This window comes from Siniperca chuatsi, linkage group LG15, assembly GCF_020085105.1.
Source record: "Siniperca chuatsi isolate FFG_IHB_CAS linkage group LG15, ASM2008510v1, whole genome shotgun sequence".
Lineage (NCBI taxonomy): Eukaryota > Metazoa > Chordata > Actinopteri > Centrarchiformes > Sinipercidae > Siniperca > Siniperca chuatsi.
Genome location: NC_058056.1, coordinates 6,137,931 through 6,151,341, shown reverse-complemented (window position 1 = coordinate 6,151,341; position 13,411 = coordinate 6,137,931). Strand labels below are relative to the sequence as shown.

At 40.6% G+C, this 13,411-nt stretch overlaps 2 protein-coding genes across 4 annotated transcripts; both read left to right on the top strand.

The window, feature by feature from the left end:
• Window positions 1–29: 29 nt before the first annotated feature.
• LOC122861766 (potassium channel subfamily K member 16-like) lies at window positions 30–7,256 on the top strand. Of its 3 annotated transcripts, XM_044166630.1 has the most exons (6): window positions 30–2,921; window positions 3,454–3,568; window positions 3,645–3,811; window positions 4,004–4,172; window positions 4,438–4,689; window positions 7,129–7,256. In XM_044166630.1, exons 1-5 carry the CDS (start codon window positions 2,709–2,711, stop codon window positions 4,644–4,646), a joined length of 873 nt encoding a protein of 290 aa, XP_044022565.1. In that variant the 5' UTR covers window positions 30–2,708; the 3' UTR covers window positions 4,647–4,689; window positions 7,129–7,256. The 3 variants fall into 3 exon arrangements, with proteins under 3 accessions (XP_044022565.1, XP_044022566.1, XP_044022564.1); XM_044166631.1 differs by lacking the exon at window positions 7,129–7,256 and having other exon boundaries at window positions 4,007–4,172; window positions 4,438–4,782; XM_044166629.1 differs by lacking the exon at window positions 7,129–7,256 and having other exon boundaries at window positions 4,438–4,782.
• A 24-nt stretch (window positions 7,257–7,280) lies between these two features.
• LOC122861767 (potassium channel subfamily K member 17-like) lies at window positions 7,281–13,079 on the top strand. The gene is made up of 5 exons (XM_044166632.1): window positions 7,281–7,508; window positions 9,728–9,842; window positions 10,783–10,949; window positions 11,087–11,255; window positions 11,459–13,079. The coding sequence occupies exons 1-5, from the start codon at window positions 7,293–7,295 to the stop codon at window positions 11,707–11,709; spliced, it is 918 nt and encodes a 305-aa protein (XP_044022567.1). The 5' UTR covers window positions 7,281–7,292; the 3' UTR covers window positions 11,710–13,079.
• Window positions 13,080–13,411: the final 332 nt, after the last annotated feature.

Genomic DNA, 13,411 nt, shown 5'->3' with positions numbered 1-13,411 from the left:
GTAGTATGAGGGTTACGCCTAAGTTGTTAGTAAGTGATTCTTCACTAACTTCAGCCATGAAGGGTATAAGGACAACCAAGACTTTGGGTTGCATCATTAGTTAACTTATCATGCTGGAAAAACAGCCCATTAGTAGTCAAATATATTCCATATTACACCGATACTGGGATGCAGGGAATCCACCCTCAGTTACATTCCAAAGGCTGTATTGAGGCGCTGACTGTGTCTCCAAGATCTCCCTGAAATATGAGCCTGTAGTATTGTACAGTATATAAGATGATAGCAAATGATATAAGCAAAATCAATTATTGTGCAGTGGTTTTACTAATGGATCGTCTGGTCCTTAAAATACCCATCCGTGCTCACTACTATTCAGGGACACCGGGAGGTGGAGCCTATCCCAGCATGCACTGGGCAGAAGGCATGTCTCCAGTCTGTACATGGCTTCCTTAAGAAACAGTATTTGAAATTCAAATAGGGTTACAAGCATTTCTTTGCATGGCGTATTGATTTTTGAGCATTGAACTGAATGATCCATTTATGGATGCTTACAGTCAATTACGGTGACGTTTAATAATTCAGTGTAGATAATATCGGTCAAGTTACATTAAATTGTCCGACTGCTCCAATGCTCTTGACATTCACCGTATCCGTCGACGTCAGCTGGTAATCAAAATCTACCCATCCAGTCACCTCAGAGCCATCGCTACACGCCGACCCAAACAGGAGGCGACCTGTGAGCACTGGAACAACCTGTTTGCATGGCTTTGCGTTGATTTGTTTGACAGATGACAAGCAGCTGCACAATTTGCATCCAGGCAGAGTTGCCTCGGAGAAAGAGCCTTCTTTGGTGAAGTCATGATATCTGTTATTTCTTTCAGTCACAGCAGTGACTTTCTTCACGACGTGTGTGTATTCAAAGCTCTTTTTAATTGATGAAATGGACACCAAAATAGACACAAATTACATAAAAGCAGTGGTAGCTAGTGTCGTGTTTCCTTTAATACTGGGAGTGTTCTCGGGGTGACAGGTAGCTCAATATTTTGGTTTTACAGTTTTACAACTCCACCACCCCCACATACAGTATATAAGACTGTTATTAAATTTCAAATGTCAACTTTGAGTATAAACCTCTAGAGTTCAGGTGGATTTTGGTTAATTGTTTCTTTTGTCAGTTTAGCAGTATAAAGTATAAAGCTGCCAGGAACCCAAAATACAAGAACAATGACACAGGCACCTATGATATAGTCTATTTACATGTAAAGGGATTTGTTTTTGTGTCTTTTTAATTGAAAGTCTATGTGTGCCTCTAAATCACTGAAACTATTAATAATTCAGTTTTTAAAACGTCTTTCAAAAAATGATTTACAGTCATGGTGAGATACTGTGTGAAACCCCCACAACAGCACTTTGAACTGGTTTTCTCACCATATATAAAGTTATGTCACTATAAATAAAACATGCTCACTGTCTTCACCGATGAACAGACGACTCCAGAGGGTGCGTTTAATAATTCCTGCAACACTGGCAATACGTGTTACATATCATATTATATAGTGTGACACGTAGCCATCATCGAAATCCCACTGTTTAGCGTGTTCTTGCTACGCTGTTACTCCACCCCAAATGGGAGTTTGGAGAGTTTTTTCAGGCAGGCAAGCAGTGACTCTGGGACACCAACCTACCAGAGCAGGGCTGAAAATGTGTATTATAATTATAGCTGTAATTGTTGGCATCTATTCAGTCAAGTCAGTGCTTTTCTTACATCCTTTCATGCATTTTTAACATGCCAGCTTTATATTGGTTTATGGCCCACAATCGAGCAGTGCTCTCTACACCTCTCCAAAATGTCTTCTCTTTCCTCTCCATCTGACCATAAACATGCCTGGCTCCTGAATGTGGGGAAAATGTCTGATGATTGTTCTAGCAGACTTCTTTGGGTTAGAAACGTTGAGCTTTTAGACTGATGAGATTTTGAAGTGTCCATACTTAAAGTCAATTTATCTCCCTTGACATGACTCAAGTTGTGGCACCAGTCATTATTATTTCAACAGCAATTTCTGCAAAGAATGTCAATTCAGGAATCCAACAGTTTGTGGTTGAAATACATTTCCCGATAAAATTAGTCCCCGCAATGCAGAGTCCTATTGAAAGGCTCTGGCATCAGCACTCCACAATTGTGGGTGCTTGAACAACCAACAGCAGTCAGGTAAAATATTAACTTTTGTTCTGCTGACAAGATGCTGCCACCGCTTCCTTATTAGTTAACAGTTGCAAGTGTATGTGCGCTAATGGAGAGGAGGAGTTTGATCGTTGCCCAAGCAACCCACAACTCATCACCCGACACCTGTGTTCCTCTGAAGAATCAGAGTAAGAGCACTGAGCGGAGATGTTTTACCTTTTGGAGGAGTATCCAGTTAGAGCTGTCCCTCCGAGTCCCAGCTGTACCAAACATCAGCCTTTTCTTGATGTCGCTGGGATTTAAGAGCACTCTAATAGCTGGCTCTCATTTACTTGAAACACGTTTTTGTCTCACAATTTCCTATTCCCTCTTTTGGAGAAGAATGCCACAGTCTTCAGTTATGGAAGGTGTCTTTGGGGAACACATTTCGTCAAGACATTGACTGTTCGTCCTTTCCGAAGCGATTAACCTCTTTTCTGAGTTTGAGCATCAGCGTTTGTGTCCATTCTGGTGCTGGAGGAGGTTGATGGCGAGGTTCCAGATGGTCCGGGTCAAAGTGAGCTGGACAGTACTTTTGGCTCTGGTCCACTTCACATACCTGCTGGTTGGGGCCACCATCTTCCAGATACTGGAGCGAGAGGCTGAGAGCAACAACCGAAACCACTTCCAACTGGAGAAGTTGAATTTCTTGGCTAATTATACCTGCCTGGACGGACCGGCCTTGGAGAAGTTTGTTCAGGTTTCCGCATTCTTCAGTTCTTTCAGGAATTCATGTTTTATAAGTGCAATGGAGAGTTCTTGAAGTGTAACAGTAGAACATTCACAGTTTATATGTCATATTTGTCAACTTCTTTTCATAGGCAAAATAGTAACGTGCTGATGATTCATGGTTAACAAAAGGTCCCCAGTTGTATATAAGTCTGTACATATACAAATTTGTTTTTAATCAGAGTAAATATGATTATGAAAAGGGCTCATCAAATACTGAGTGACACGACGTTGGAATTGGAAGATCAATTTTATGATCAGGTTTGGTGCATAGCAATAAAAGGTATTACAGTAAGCTGCCCTTATAAATCAATAAGTAAGAAAGTACAAGAGTACAAATATTTACCAAAGTGATTAATAGAGTAGATTAGTGAGGTGAATAGGTCAATTTCCTTTTTTATGTCTCCAAATGTAAAAGCAGCTGAGTGTGGCCTTATTCTAGGATTTTAATAAACTTTTTTGTGTGTGTGTGTGTGTGTGTGTGTGTGTGTGTGTGTTTGCAGGTGATTTTGGATGCCTGGGAAAACGGAGTGAATCCATCAGGCAACTCAACCAACCCCAGTAACTGGGATTTCTACAGCTCCTTCTTTTTTGCAGGCACAGTAGTCACAACTATAGGTGAGCATCTTTACATATTCAGCATTTTAACTGTGTGATTTGATAAGACAATGACAAATCATTCTCTCGTTCGCAGGCTACGGCAACCTCTCCCCCAGCACTGTATCTGGCCAAGTGTTTTGTGTGTTCTACGCAATGTGTGGGATCCCACTGAACCTGGCCTTCCTCAAACAGCTGGGGAAGTGTCTCACCATCCACCTGGGCCGACTGGAGAGGGGAATGGTCTCAGTTGTTCCACACAAGGTACGCATTAGCCACAGATTTTTATTTGCTACCAAAACATCCGCGGTATGGTTTCTAGACAGATATATGGTCATTTTTGCTTTTGCTGTCCATTACTGTAGTGACCAAACCTTTAAGATATGCCAGGAAAAGGCTATTGCCACTTTGCCGTGGATCTCACCTGAATCTAGTTTTGCTGTGTTGGTTTCCTAGCAGACAGTTGAGGCTCTGGCAGTGAGCTTGTTCTTCATCACAGGCAGCCTGCTGTTCTTGGTCATCCCTCCCCTGCTGTTCAGTTACGTAGAAGGCTGGACGTTTGGCGAGGGCTTCTATTTTGCCTTCATTACCCTCAGCACCATTGGTTTTGGAGATTATGTGGTGGGTGAGTGGAGAGAGCAAACAAGCACTAACGTGGTGGAAAGACCGCAGCGGTCACCTGTTCAATAAAAATGCCTTTTAATGCGTTGTGAAAATGACTGTGTTGTAATTTTAAATACCTAATGCATAAAGCAAAAAAAAAGGAGTGAGCTTGTTTACGGTACATAAAAATCATTTGTGTTTTACCTCTCTACATATTGACACAATGGTTCTGTCTGGGATTATAATAATAATAGCATGTTCTAACAAGGTAATGTCGATTCTTGTAGGGAGTGACCCAGGCAAGAAGTACATCTCTCTGTACCGTAGCCTTGCAGGTGTATGGATCATCTTTGCCTTGGCTTGGCTTGCTCTTATCCTTAACATGGGAGCCAGAATAATGGAGCATGCGATTGGCGTAACTCATCCAGGCTTTAAGAAACACGAGGAGGAAGAGGACGTGTCATCCAGTAAACTAGAAGACACGTCAAAGATCTGAGAGTGGACTGTAAATGGGACTATCTACATGTAATATTCACTAGGTAGAATATATTTAGTGTGATTGTTTTCTGTACATATTATGATACATGATCTATCTATCTATCTATCTATCTATCTATCTATCTATCTATCTATCTCTCTCTCTCTCTCTCACTCTCACTATATATATATATATATATATATATATATATATATATATATATATATATATATATATATATATATATATATATATATATATATATATATATATATATATATATATATATATATATATATATATATATATATATATATATATATATATTAGTGAGAGAGAGAGAGTGTGTAGATAATAGGACATTGACTGAAATGGAAACAAAAGAAAACCAAACTGGAGCAGGAACGAAATTGTGCTGCAGATAGCTGGTAGATGAAGTACTTCAGAGAAAACATACAATAAGGAGAATGTTGTACCACAATGACAAGTGCAGACTATGAAGATGCACGATAGTGATTGCAAACAAATTCAATGGCAGCTTTGTTCTTGTTTGCATTCCTGACAACAACGATACAAGTCGTGTAGCATCCTATTAAAATGTTCACATCACATTAAATAGTACACTAAAACTACCCTCTGAATTATTCATATTGCTTCAAAAAACGTATTATTCAACATGACCAATGATATTTTGTAAAGTTGTGTGTGCTTACCTCTGGAGCTCTCTTAAATTTAAGAGCATTTTAAGATAAATACTTTCACTTATCTATTTTTAATAAACTTTAAGCAGTTTGATAAATATGTGCCGACGGTAAAAGTCTCACTATGTGTTTAATCAGGTATTGCCTCAGGTAGGAAACCTGTAATGTTTTTCCATCTTCAGACAACTGGTAGAATTATGAATAACTGCTGAACGATGAATTGGTGTTTTTTTGAACTCCTGTTTATGTACTTTTTATTGTATGTTCCCCAGCTGCATTATTAGAATGTTCTCATGTCACACTGTGCAAGTGTCCATGTACATATGTATGTTTTGGGTATGTGTGATCATGAGAGTCCACATCTGCGTTTGTGTACTGATGGTAAACTCTGGTGAATTGAGGGCTGTCTTAAAGTTTGTGTAAAGCAATAATAAATATGTGTTTGTCACACCACAGAAAAATGTGTTATTAACCACCCAGCCAAATTTGGATGATTAAAAAGTTATCAAAATAATTAAGTTATCAAAATCTTGAAAAATAAGCAGTATTCTCTGCTCTCAAATGCTGGGGGCGTGTCTGCTGAGGGCAGGGCCAGTATAACATTACATGCAGTAACGTTAGCTAGCTTGCAAGAAAATGATGCTAGGCTAACATTACACGATGTAAAATCACATTAGGGGGTTGCAAAATTTAGTAGAGTTACTGTGGACTACTTACTATAATTCTGACATAAGCACACAAGGCAACTTACACTCATTGGTGGGCACGTACTGCCGACGATGGCACCAGATGTCGGAGGGACGGGAGGATGAAGGCCGGGGCGGGAGATAGTCGGTTCGGCCCCATTCACCAGTAACAGCGGATTTTCAGTGAATCCCAGTTGTCTCTGATGAAACTACTCAGTGTAAAATGTTCACTGCAGAGGCGGGTGTTGGTGGTGATCCTCAGCTCTCCATCAAGGTGGCTCTTCACAAAATCAGTCCACCTCTTCTTGATCTCATCATTCTTCGGAAATTTAAATAAGGAGACCGAGCTGTTTTGTAAATTCTCGCATCCAGGGAATAAGCATTTGCCGGACGAAGGCATAGTTAGCTAGCAACCTGTAGGCTGTAGTAGCTAACGGCAATGACACTAACTCTCGACTGAGTGGGCGAACCACTGATGCTAATGCGCTTTAGTTGTTATAGTGTTAGAGGAGGGGCCATGCTCAGTGGCTTCAGTGCGTCGTCCAGCTGTGATTTCAAAAAATGGTGAAAAATTTTTACATTAGTACATTTCTAACATTTAGTATGTGTTTAGAAACAAATCTCTGAAAAAAACAAACAAATTTCCTTTACACAGACTTTAAACAAACACATTAATCAAGATGGTGATGTGAGGTGACCTGAGAGCCCACAGGACTGAACCCAGAAAGGCAGCTGGAATTCAGGAGAATGGCTTTTATTTTCCCCGTCATGCTTTTTTAATGTGTTCACTCAAACTGGCCAGAACTGTTAGCAGAGCAAGACCTTTCAGACCAGTCAGTATGAGAACTGTTGACCTGAACGATGAAGTACAATGGACTAATTGAGTGCAGTAGTACATTTTTTTCAGTCCTAGAGATTGTGTAGTTCCTCTAGAAATCACATACAAACTAGTGTAACTGGCCTTGAAGTGACCCCTGCCGTGCCTAGGCAAACTCCGTGACCTCATAGACAATGGCCAGAAAATTTGACCTTGCCCACAGTCATCACCTACAGCCCAACCTCTGCTGGTGTCTCTCCCTTTTCTCATTTTGTTCCACTCGATTTGCATGACAGGCCACTGGAGTGACTGAAACAGTAGTGCAGGTGGAGGTTCATTTGCCTACAATGCGTGCAAGACAAGAAGCCAAGCAGGTAAAGCCTCAGTCCTTGCTGTCCCCGGCTGCAGAGACTGAGACGCTGAGCTTTCCTGGATCCCAAAGTTCTACCAGGGAGCCAACATGGGAATAAAAGAAATGTTCAACTTGGCACGGGTGCCCTCCATCCTCATGCTCGGGGTGATTTATGTGGCATATGTGCTGATCGGCGGGGTGGTTTTCTGGAAGTTGGAGGGAGATCTGGGACAGAAGGACATAAGTCTTTTACTGTTGAACAAAGAGAAGCTGCTCACGACGTACACCTGTCTGAACCAAGAAGGCCTGGAAGCAGTGGCTCAGGTGAGGCACAGAAACATGGGACATCAGAAGAAGCAGGTTAACGAAATAGAATCCTCACCCCTTCTCCCAGGGTGAGGAGGAGATAAGGACAATGTTTTAAAAAAGCAATACAGGCAACACAGTTATAGATGTCAGCATATTACACTCCCAGGCACTCATTTTCTTTTGCCGGGGACATCCTAAAAGGCAACCTGAGCTAACATCTGCTAGTACCTATAGCTGTATATTGGTTCAGTATATGTCAACCTGTGGGTTTTACAGAGAGACCACTGAATTTACATCTGGACCACAATCCTATTCTTTTTCATTTTCATATTTCTGAATGGAGGAATGCCACCATCATGAAACACTCAAGCATGCATAAAAATGAATAATGCTGTCCCCCAGTTTCACAAAAATTCTAAATGTTTCTCATTGCTCTTTACAACTAGCACACAGTTGATACATTTTGCACTGTTGCAATATGGTGTAGTCCCTCATTCGTCCAGGAGTGTTCCATCGTAGGAAAGGTTTCAGTTGTAGTCATCTGGACACTGTTTTCAAATTCAAGACGTTTCGGCTCCCATCCGGAAGTCATTCTCAATTGTGAAAATGGTCTGAGAACTCAGAAATTTAAGCTACTCTGTGTTGCTTAAGCCCTGCCCTCAGGAAGGAGTCTTCCTGAGTGCTGTTTACCCTGCCTAGTTTCACCTGAAACTGACCTTTTGTTTCCATGATGGCCCAGTAATCAGTAACCAGGCCTGTTGTTTTCTGGCTGCACCTCCCTCATCACTGTTAAGTACCTGATTAGCATATGATTGGCTTGACCGTGGTGATAATACACTGTGGTAAACAGTTGGCAAATTGAATCTCAGACCACCATTTCTGTTGGTGGAGGGGTTTTCTTTTTTCACAAAATGTCTTATTCGACTCCTCTTTCAAACCAACTCTTCTCTCTACTTAGAATCTTCACCTCACTGTCTTCAAATGAGTGGTTTGTAGCTTTTAGATGCAAATGCACGGCGCTCTGCAATCCCGAGTTAGCGTGTCGTCTGTGTTGATAAAGTCTTTTGTGAAGTGGCTGTTTAGTCTCACCAAAACGTCTTGATTCTGAAAACAGTGTCCAGATGACTACGACTGAAACCTTTTCTACACTGTTGCAATATTTGACTGTTTACTCCTCCATAAAACAACCAGTTATACTGAGTTAAAATACATATAAGACTCATATTTAGCTGTTACGTGTTTTCTATGTTTTTATCTTCACTTACAATAAATCACTCAAGTAATCAACAGCAGCAGTGGGATAAAAATTCAACAGTGGTGGCACCATTCAGCAATACAGATTAAACAAGAACAATAACCTAATCTGCCACTGATAACAGTTCCAAGCAACAGAGGGCCATGTAGAAATTATGAGAAACGAAATTATGAAAACGGAGAGCCCTATTTGAAACCTTGAATGGTGTTTATGTGGCAAAGAGGCAACTTGTTCCATGCAAATACCAGCCTTCCAGCTCTGCACATTCTACGTTGGCTATGTGTCGTGGCCTGACTTGATTTGCACAGCAGCAGAGCTGGTGAGATTTGTTTAGACCTTGCAATCCATTCTGGAGAAAAGTGTGTTATGCTGCATTGCATATTTGACAAACAATAACTTTTTTTGATTATTCTGCCAGGTAATGTGAGCAAGAGTTTGAAAGAAACCCCTCAGATTTGCATTGTGTTAAAAGTGAAATCCAAACCAGCCACAGAGGTGGAATGGGTGCCTCCTCAGTATACATTAAGGTATGAAGATATAAAACTTAAATCCATTTCCTGTCTGCCTGTTCTAAAATAAGGCAACACTTACAGTAATACACCTGTTTGGGATTAGGAAACATTGCATCATAAACTTAAGGACTTGGATAACAAGGCCACAGGTCTCAGACTGTTATGTATTTCTTTTGGAGTCATTTTCCACACTGGTGAAGAACTCAAGACTTTTATGTAACAGACTGTGTCAACATATCTGCTCTGCCTGACACAGCGCTGACAGGGGTCTTCTCTATGTCATGCTGACAAATGTACTATATTGACCTAAAAAGGCCTCAAGGTGTCCAAAATGAGTTTTGAACCAATATGTACAGGAGTTACATAACTGTCAGTCAAAGAGTCTGACCCAAGTCCGTGGAACACGGCATTGTTTCAATTGAGTTTGAGCATTTTTACCCAGTATATAATGTTTATCTGTGTTTCAGGTTGTTCGTGATACGTCCAAGGTGGGCCTAAGTTTGAAAGGCAACCATACCACAGATGGCTTCTGGAAATTCACCAGCTCAGCTGTGTTTGCTGCCACTGTGGTCACAACTATAGGTTAGACATCACGGCACGAAAACCCCAAGAGATTCTTAATCATGTCCCATAACATTTCTAGCCAACACAATTGTTCATGCACCATAAACACCTGTGATTTGATAATATCAGGCTTTTAACCTGGTCAGAGACCCATATGACATGAGTTTTAATCTTGTGTTGGAATAACTGAAACAGGATTTTACTTTGTGTTTAAATATTCAACATATTGACCAATTGTAGAATTGGTCAATATGTCAAAATGTAATTCCTGTCAGTATGAATAAGCCTCTCATTTAGACTAATATGGGGAATTTTCCCATATTTTATTATGTGAAATTACCATTTCATACACAAGAGGTGTTCATTTATGTTCTATTTATGTGTTTTTGAAGATTTCTGAGCAGCAGGTGGGCTTTTTCAAATGATTTTTTTCTCCCCATGTGGCACTTCTCAAAGTGCTCCTCTTTGTTTCAAGGTGACACTTGTTTGTCATATGGGGCATATTTGCCCCAACCTTGACCCTCATTTTGAATATCTATAACCTTAAACATAACAGTTTGGTTGGTGAAGCTCTGTGGAGGCGATAAGCCTTTGGGGCTCATTATTGCAGAGCATTATCCAATTCAGTGTTGGGGCATGCCTCTGCCTTGATGACAGACAGGCAATCATATGCAATACGACGCAATGAAAACTCATATATTTCCATACATCTGTTTTAATAGAATTTAGTCACATTTAGTCTCTTCTTTAATGCAGTCAGTTCTTTTGTGCAGATTTGCAGCTCTGTAAAGTGGAGCCACTCACTCCACGTATTTAGTGGTAGGTGAAATGAAGAAATAATTAAACCACTTATTGAACAATTACGTGAAAAAATGAAAAAAGAAAGTGTCTCACAGCACAGTTCTTCCTCTGCTTCCACCACAGCGAGATGAGATGCTAACAGCTTACAGTTTTGCAGGTTATGGGAACATGAGTCCCAGCTCTACTGCTGGCCAGATCTTCTGCGTGTTCTTCGCACTATTTGGTATCCCGCTCAACATGGTGGTGCTCAACAGGGTGGGCAAGTACATGCTCGTTATAGAGAGGAACATCTCCGACTTCCTCGAGGGGAAGACCGGCCGAAGGGTGAGGAGATCTTTAATCGCCCAGTCTGATAATTACGTGTGCTTAAGATCACCCTAGAAGTTTTTGCCTGACACATTCAAGTGGGGGAATGATTCTTCGGAACATCACTCACTTCTCCCTCCCGCATCTCACTGCAGAGGTGTACCCGCTTTTTTGTCCACCTGGTGTCTTACCTGTCTGGAGCGGCTCTCTTCTTTGTTGTGCCCATGATTCTGTTCCAACAGCATGAGGGCTGGACCTACTCCCAGGCCATCTACTACTGCTTCATCACCCTCAGCACCATCGGCTTTGGAGACTTCGTGGCAGGTACAGCACACGAATCGCCTTCTAAGAAACAAAACACACTGCAAGGCTGACAGTCAACAGGAAGTAGCCACATTGTGATCCTGAGTGACATGACTTTCTTCTAAGCTGCTTCACCACAATTTGCATTTTAAATTTTTTTTTATTTGTTCGGCTTTTATCTACACTAAACGTTGCTTTGTATTAATTGAGTCTTTCCTCTACAGACAGTAATCCAGACAAAAAATACCCAGAGTGGTACAGCATCCTCATGACCTCCTGGATCTTCTTCGGCCTGGCCTGGCTGGCCCTGCTCATCAACCACTCCATTGACATCCTGGAGCGGCTCAACACCCACTTCAAACTGCAGTGGGGTGCGCAGAAGCAGGAGGAAGAGTCTGCCAGTGCAGAGAGTGTCAACCCAGACACACAGGTGGAGGAGGAAGATGAGATCAAGAAGCCTCCAATAGCTCAGTAATCTACAAAACAAGGTGACCTAGTTGTAGATCTGTCTCTAGAGCAGGAAGTGGGAAACAGGCCTAAGTTATGGAATATGTCTAAGCCATGGCAGGATGTGTGTGTGTGTGTGTGTGTTCTAAGACTGTAAATGTTGAGCGTCTGTGATGATTTAATATGCGATCGAGCAATGGTTTGTCAGTTTTGATCCCTGCCACTAACATATCGACTCATTTTTGTTGAGTCAGGTTTCTTTGTTTGACGGCATGCGACAGCCACATGCTGCTTAGTGTGCCAGCACTTTGTTTCCCAAACTGTAAACAAATGACCCCCCTTTCCCTCAGTCTACCTGGTTTTAAAAAAAAAAAAAAGTCCTTTGAGATTAAAGTCGATCTGTCTCTGGGTTAGTGGTCAGAGGGAAGCTGCAGTCAGCCTGTCTGTTGCTCTGTGGCCTCTCAGTGTGCTGCTCACCTCGCCGACCACAAACCAAGTCATTTGCTAACTCTTTGTCATTTTGCAATGAGCTGTCTGAGGGACAGAGTGGAACTATGCTCCAGGTATTTTTGAATGAGTGGTGAGGTCTACAGTCAAAACCACCAATTAAAAAAATAGCTGTAAATAATGTGATTTGTTTTGCATAGTATAAGTACTTCAGTGACACGTTCTATTGCCACCATTTAAAAAAGTCTCTCTGGTTTACCATGACTTGTTGAAAATGTACACTCAAAAACAGAGAGATTTATTGTCAACATATTTGATATTTGGTATTTCTAAGATTTTTAATTTTTAATTTTTATTTTTTTATTTCTATGATTTTGAATAACTGTAAGGGGGCTTATTTATAACACCAGTTGTTGACCACGCTTTAAACACACTATTAAAATGCTAACAACTAATATCTAAAGTCAACAAATACCGGAAGCTTTTACTTTGAATAAACTGAAAAAAAAAAAAACATTCACATAAAGTGGCAAGATCAGAAACCAGAGCAATCCATGTAATTAGATTACAGTACATTTTTCCCAGTTTGCTTTTTATTGTATGTAATTAACAACTATTAAAACAGTTCAAATCTTCAGTGTCTCCAGTATATTCATACTAAGAGTGTTATACTAAGATAGCATTTAGTTCATTTGTACCACTCATCTGTGCTGAAATTCGCTTTGTATCCACTAGGAGGTGTTACTATACCAACACTGGAGAAATGAACCATTCAAACCAGAGGCAAAGCAGCAAATACACACTGTATATTGAACCGTGTCGTAATCGTATAAACTAACCATATTGATCACATCATCACAGTCAATACATTCCTACACTTCAGAGAAGAATATTATATCCCAGTCAAAAGGATATATAAACAAACACATTGTATAAAGAAATTTCCATCAAATGTAATTTCTTGTCCTTTTTGTATCAGAATCAGAATCAGAAATGCTTCATTAAATAAATGTGTACAATTGTGATTTCGTGGTGTGTTTGTTTTTTTGCTGCATACATCTCTTGACAATGACCCACACTAAAATAGAACAATGCAGGACATAGTAGCATTCAAAGGCGCAAACGCCTCTTGAGGCTCATATATCACACAGCAAGTCAGGCAACACTGAGGAGGAGTGAATGACAAAGACAGATGGCAAGCAGCAGGGACGAGAGAATGGAAAATGAGAAAGTGCTAAAGAGATAGATAGTAAGACAAGAAAAATGAACGGTGGAGATATTTG

Coding starts and splice junctions, on each gene's coding strand:
- LOC122861767 (XM_044166632.1), top strand. CDS start 7,293: ATGGGAATAAAAGAAATGTTCAACTTGGCACGGGTGCCCTCCATCCTC. Junction 7,509..9,727: donor GCCTGGAAGCAGTGGCTCAG/GTGAGGCACAGA, acceptor TCTGTGTTTCAG/GTTGTTCGTGATACGTCCAA. Junction 9,843..10,782: donor CACTGTGGTCACAACTATAG/GTTAGACATCAC, acceptor ACAGTTTTGCAG/GTTATGGGAACATGAGTCCC.
- LOC122861766 (XM_044166630.1), top strand. CDS start 2,709: ATGGCGAGGTTCCAGATGGTCCGGGTCAAAGTGAGCTGGACAGTACTT. Junction 2,922..3,453: donor CCTTGGAGAAGTTTGTTCAG/GTTTCCGCATTC, acceptor GTGTGTTTGCAG/GTGATTTTGGATGCCTGGGA. Junction 4,173..4,437: donor TTTTGGAGATTATGTGGTGG/GTGAGTGGAGAG, acceptor CGATTCTTGTAG/GGAGTGACCCAGGCAAGAAG.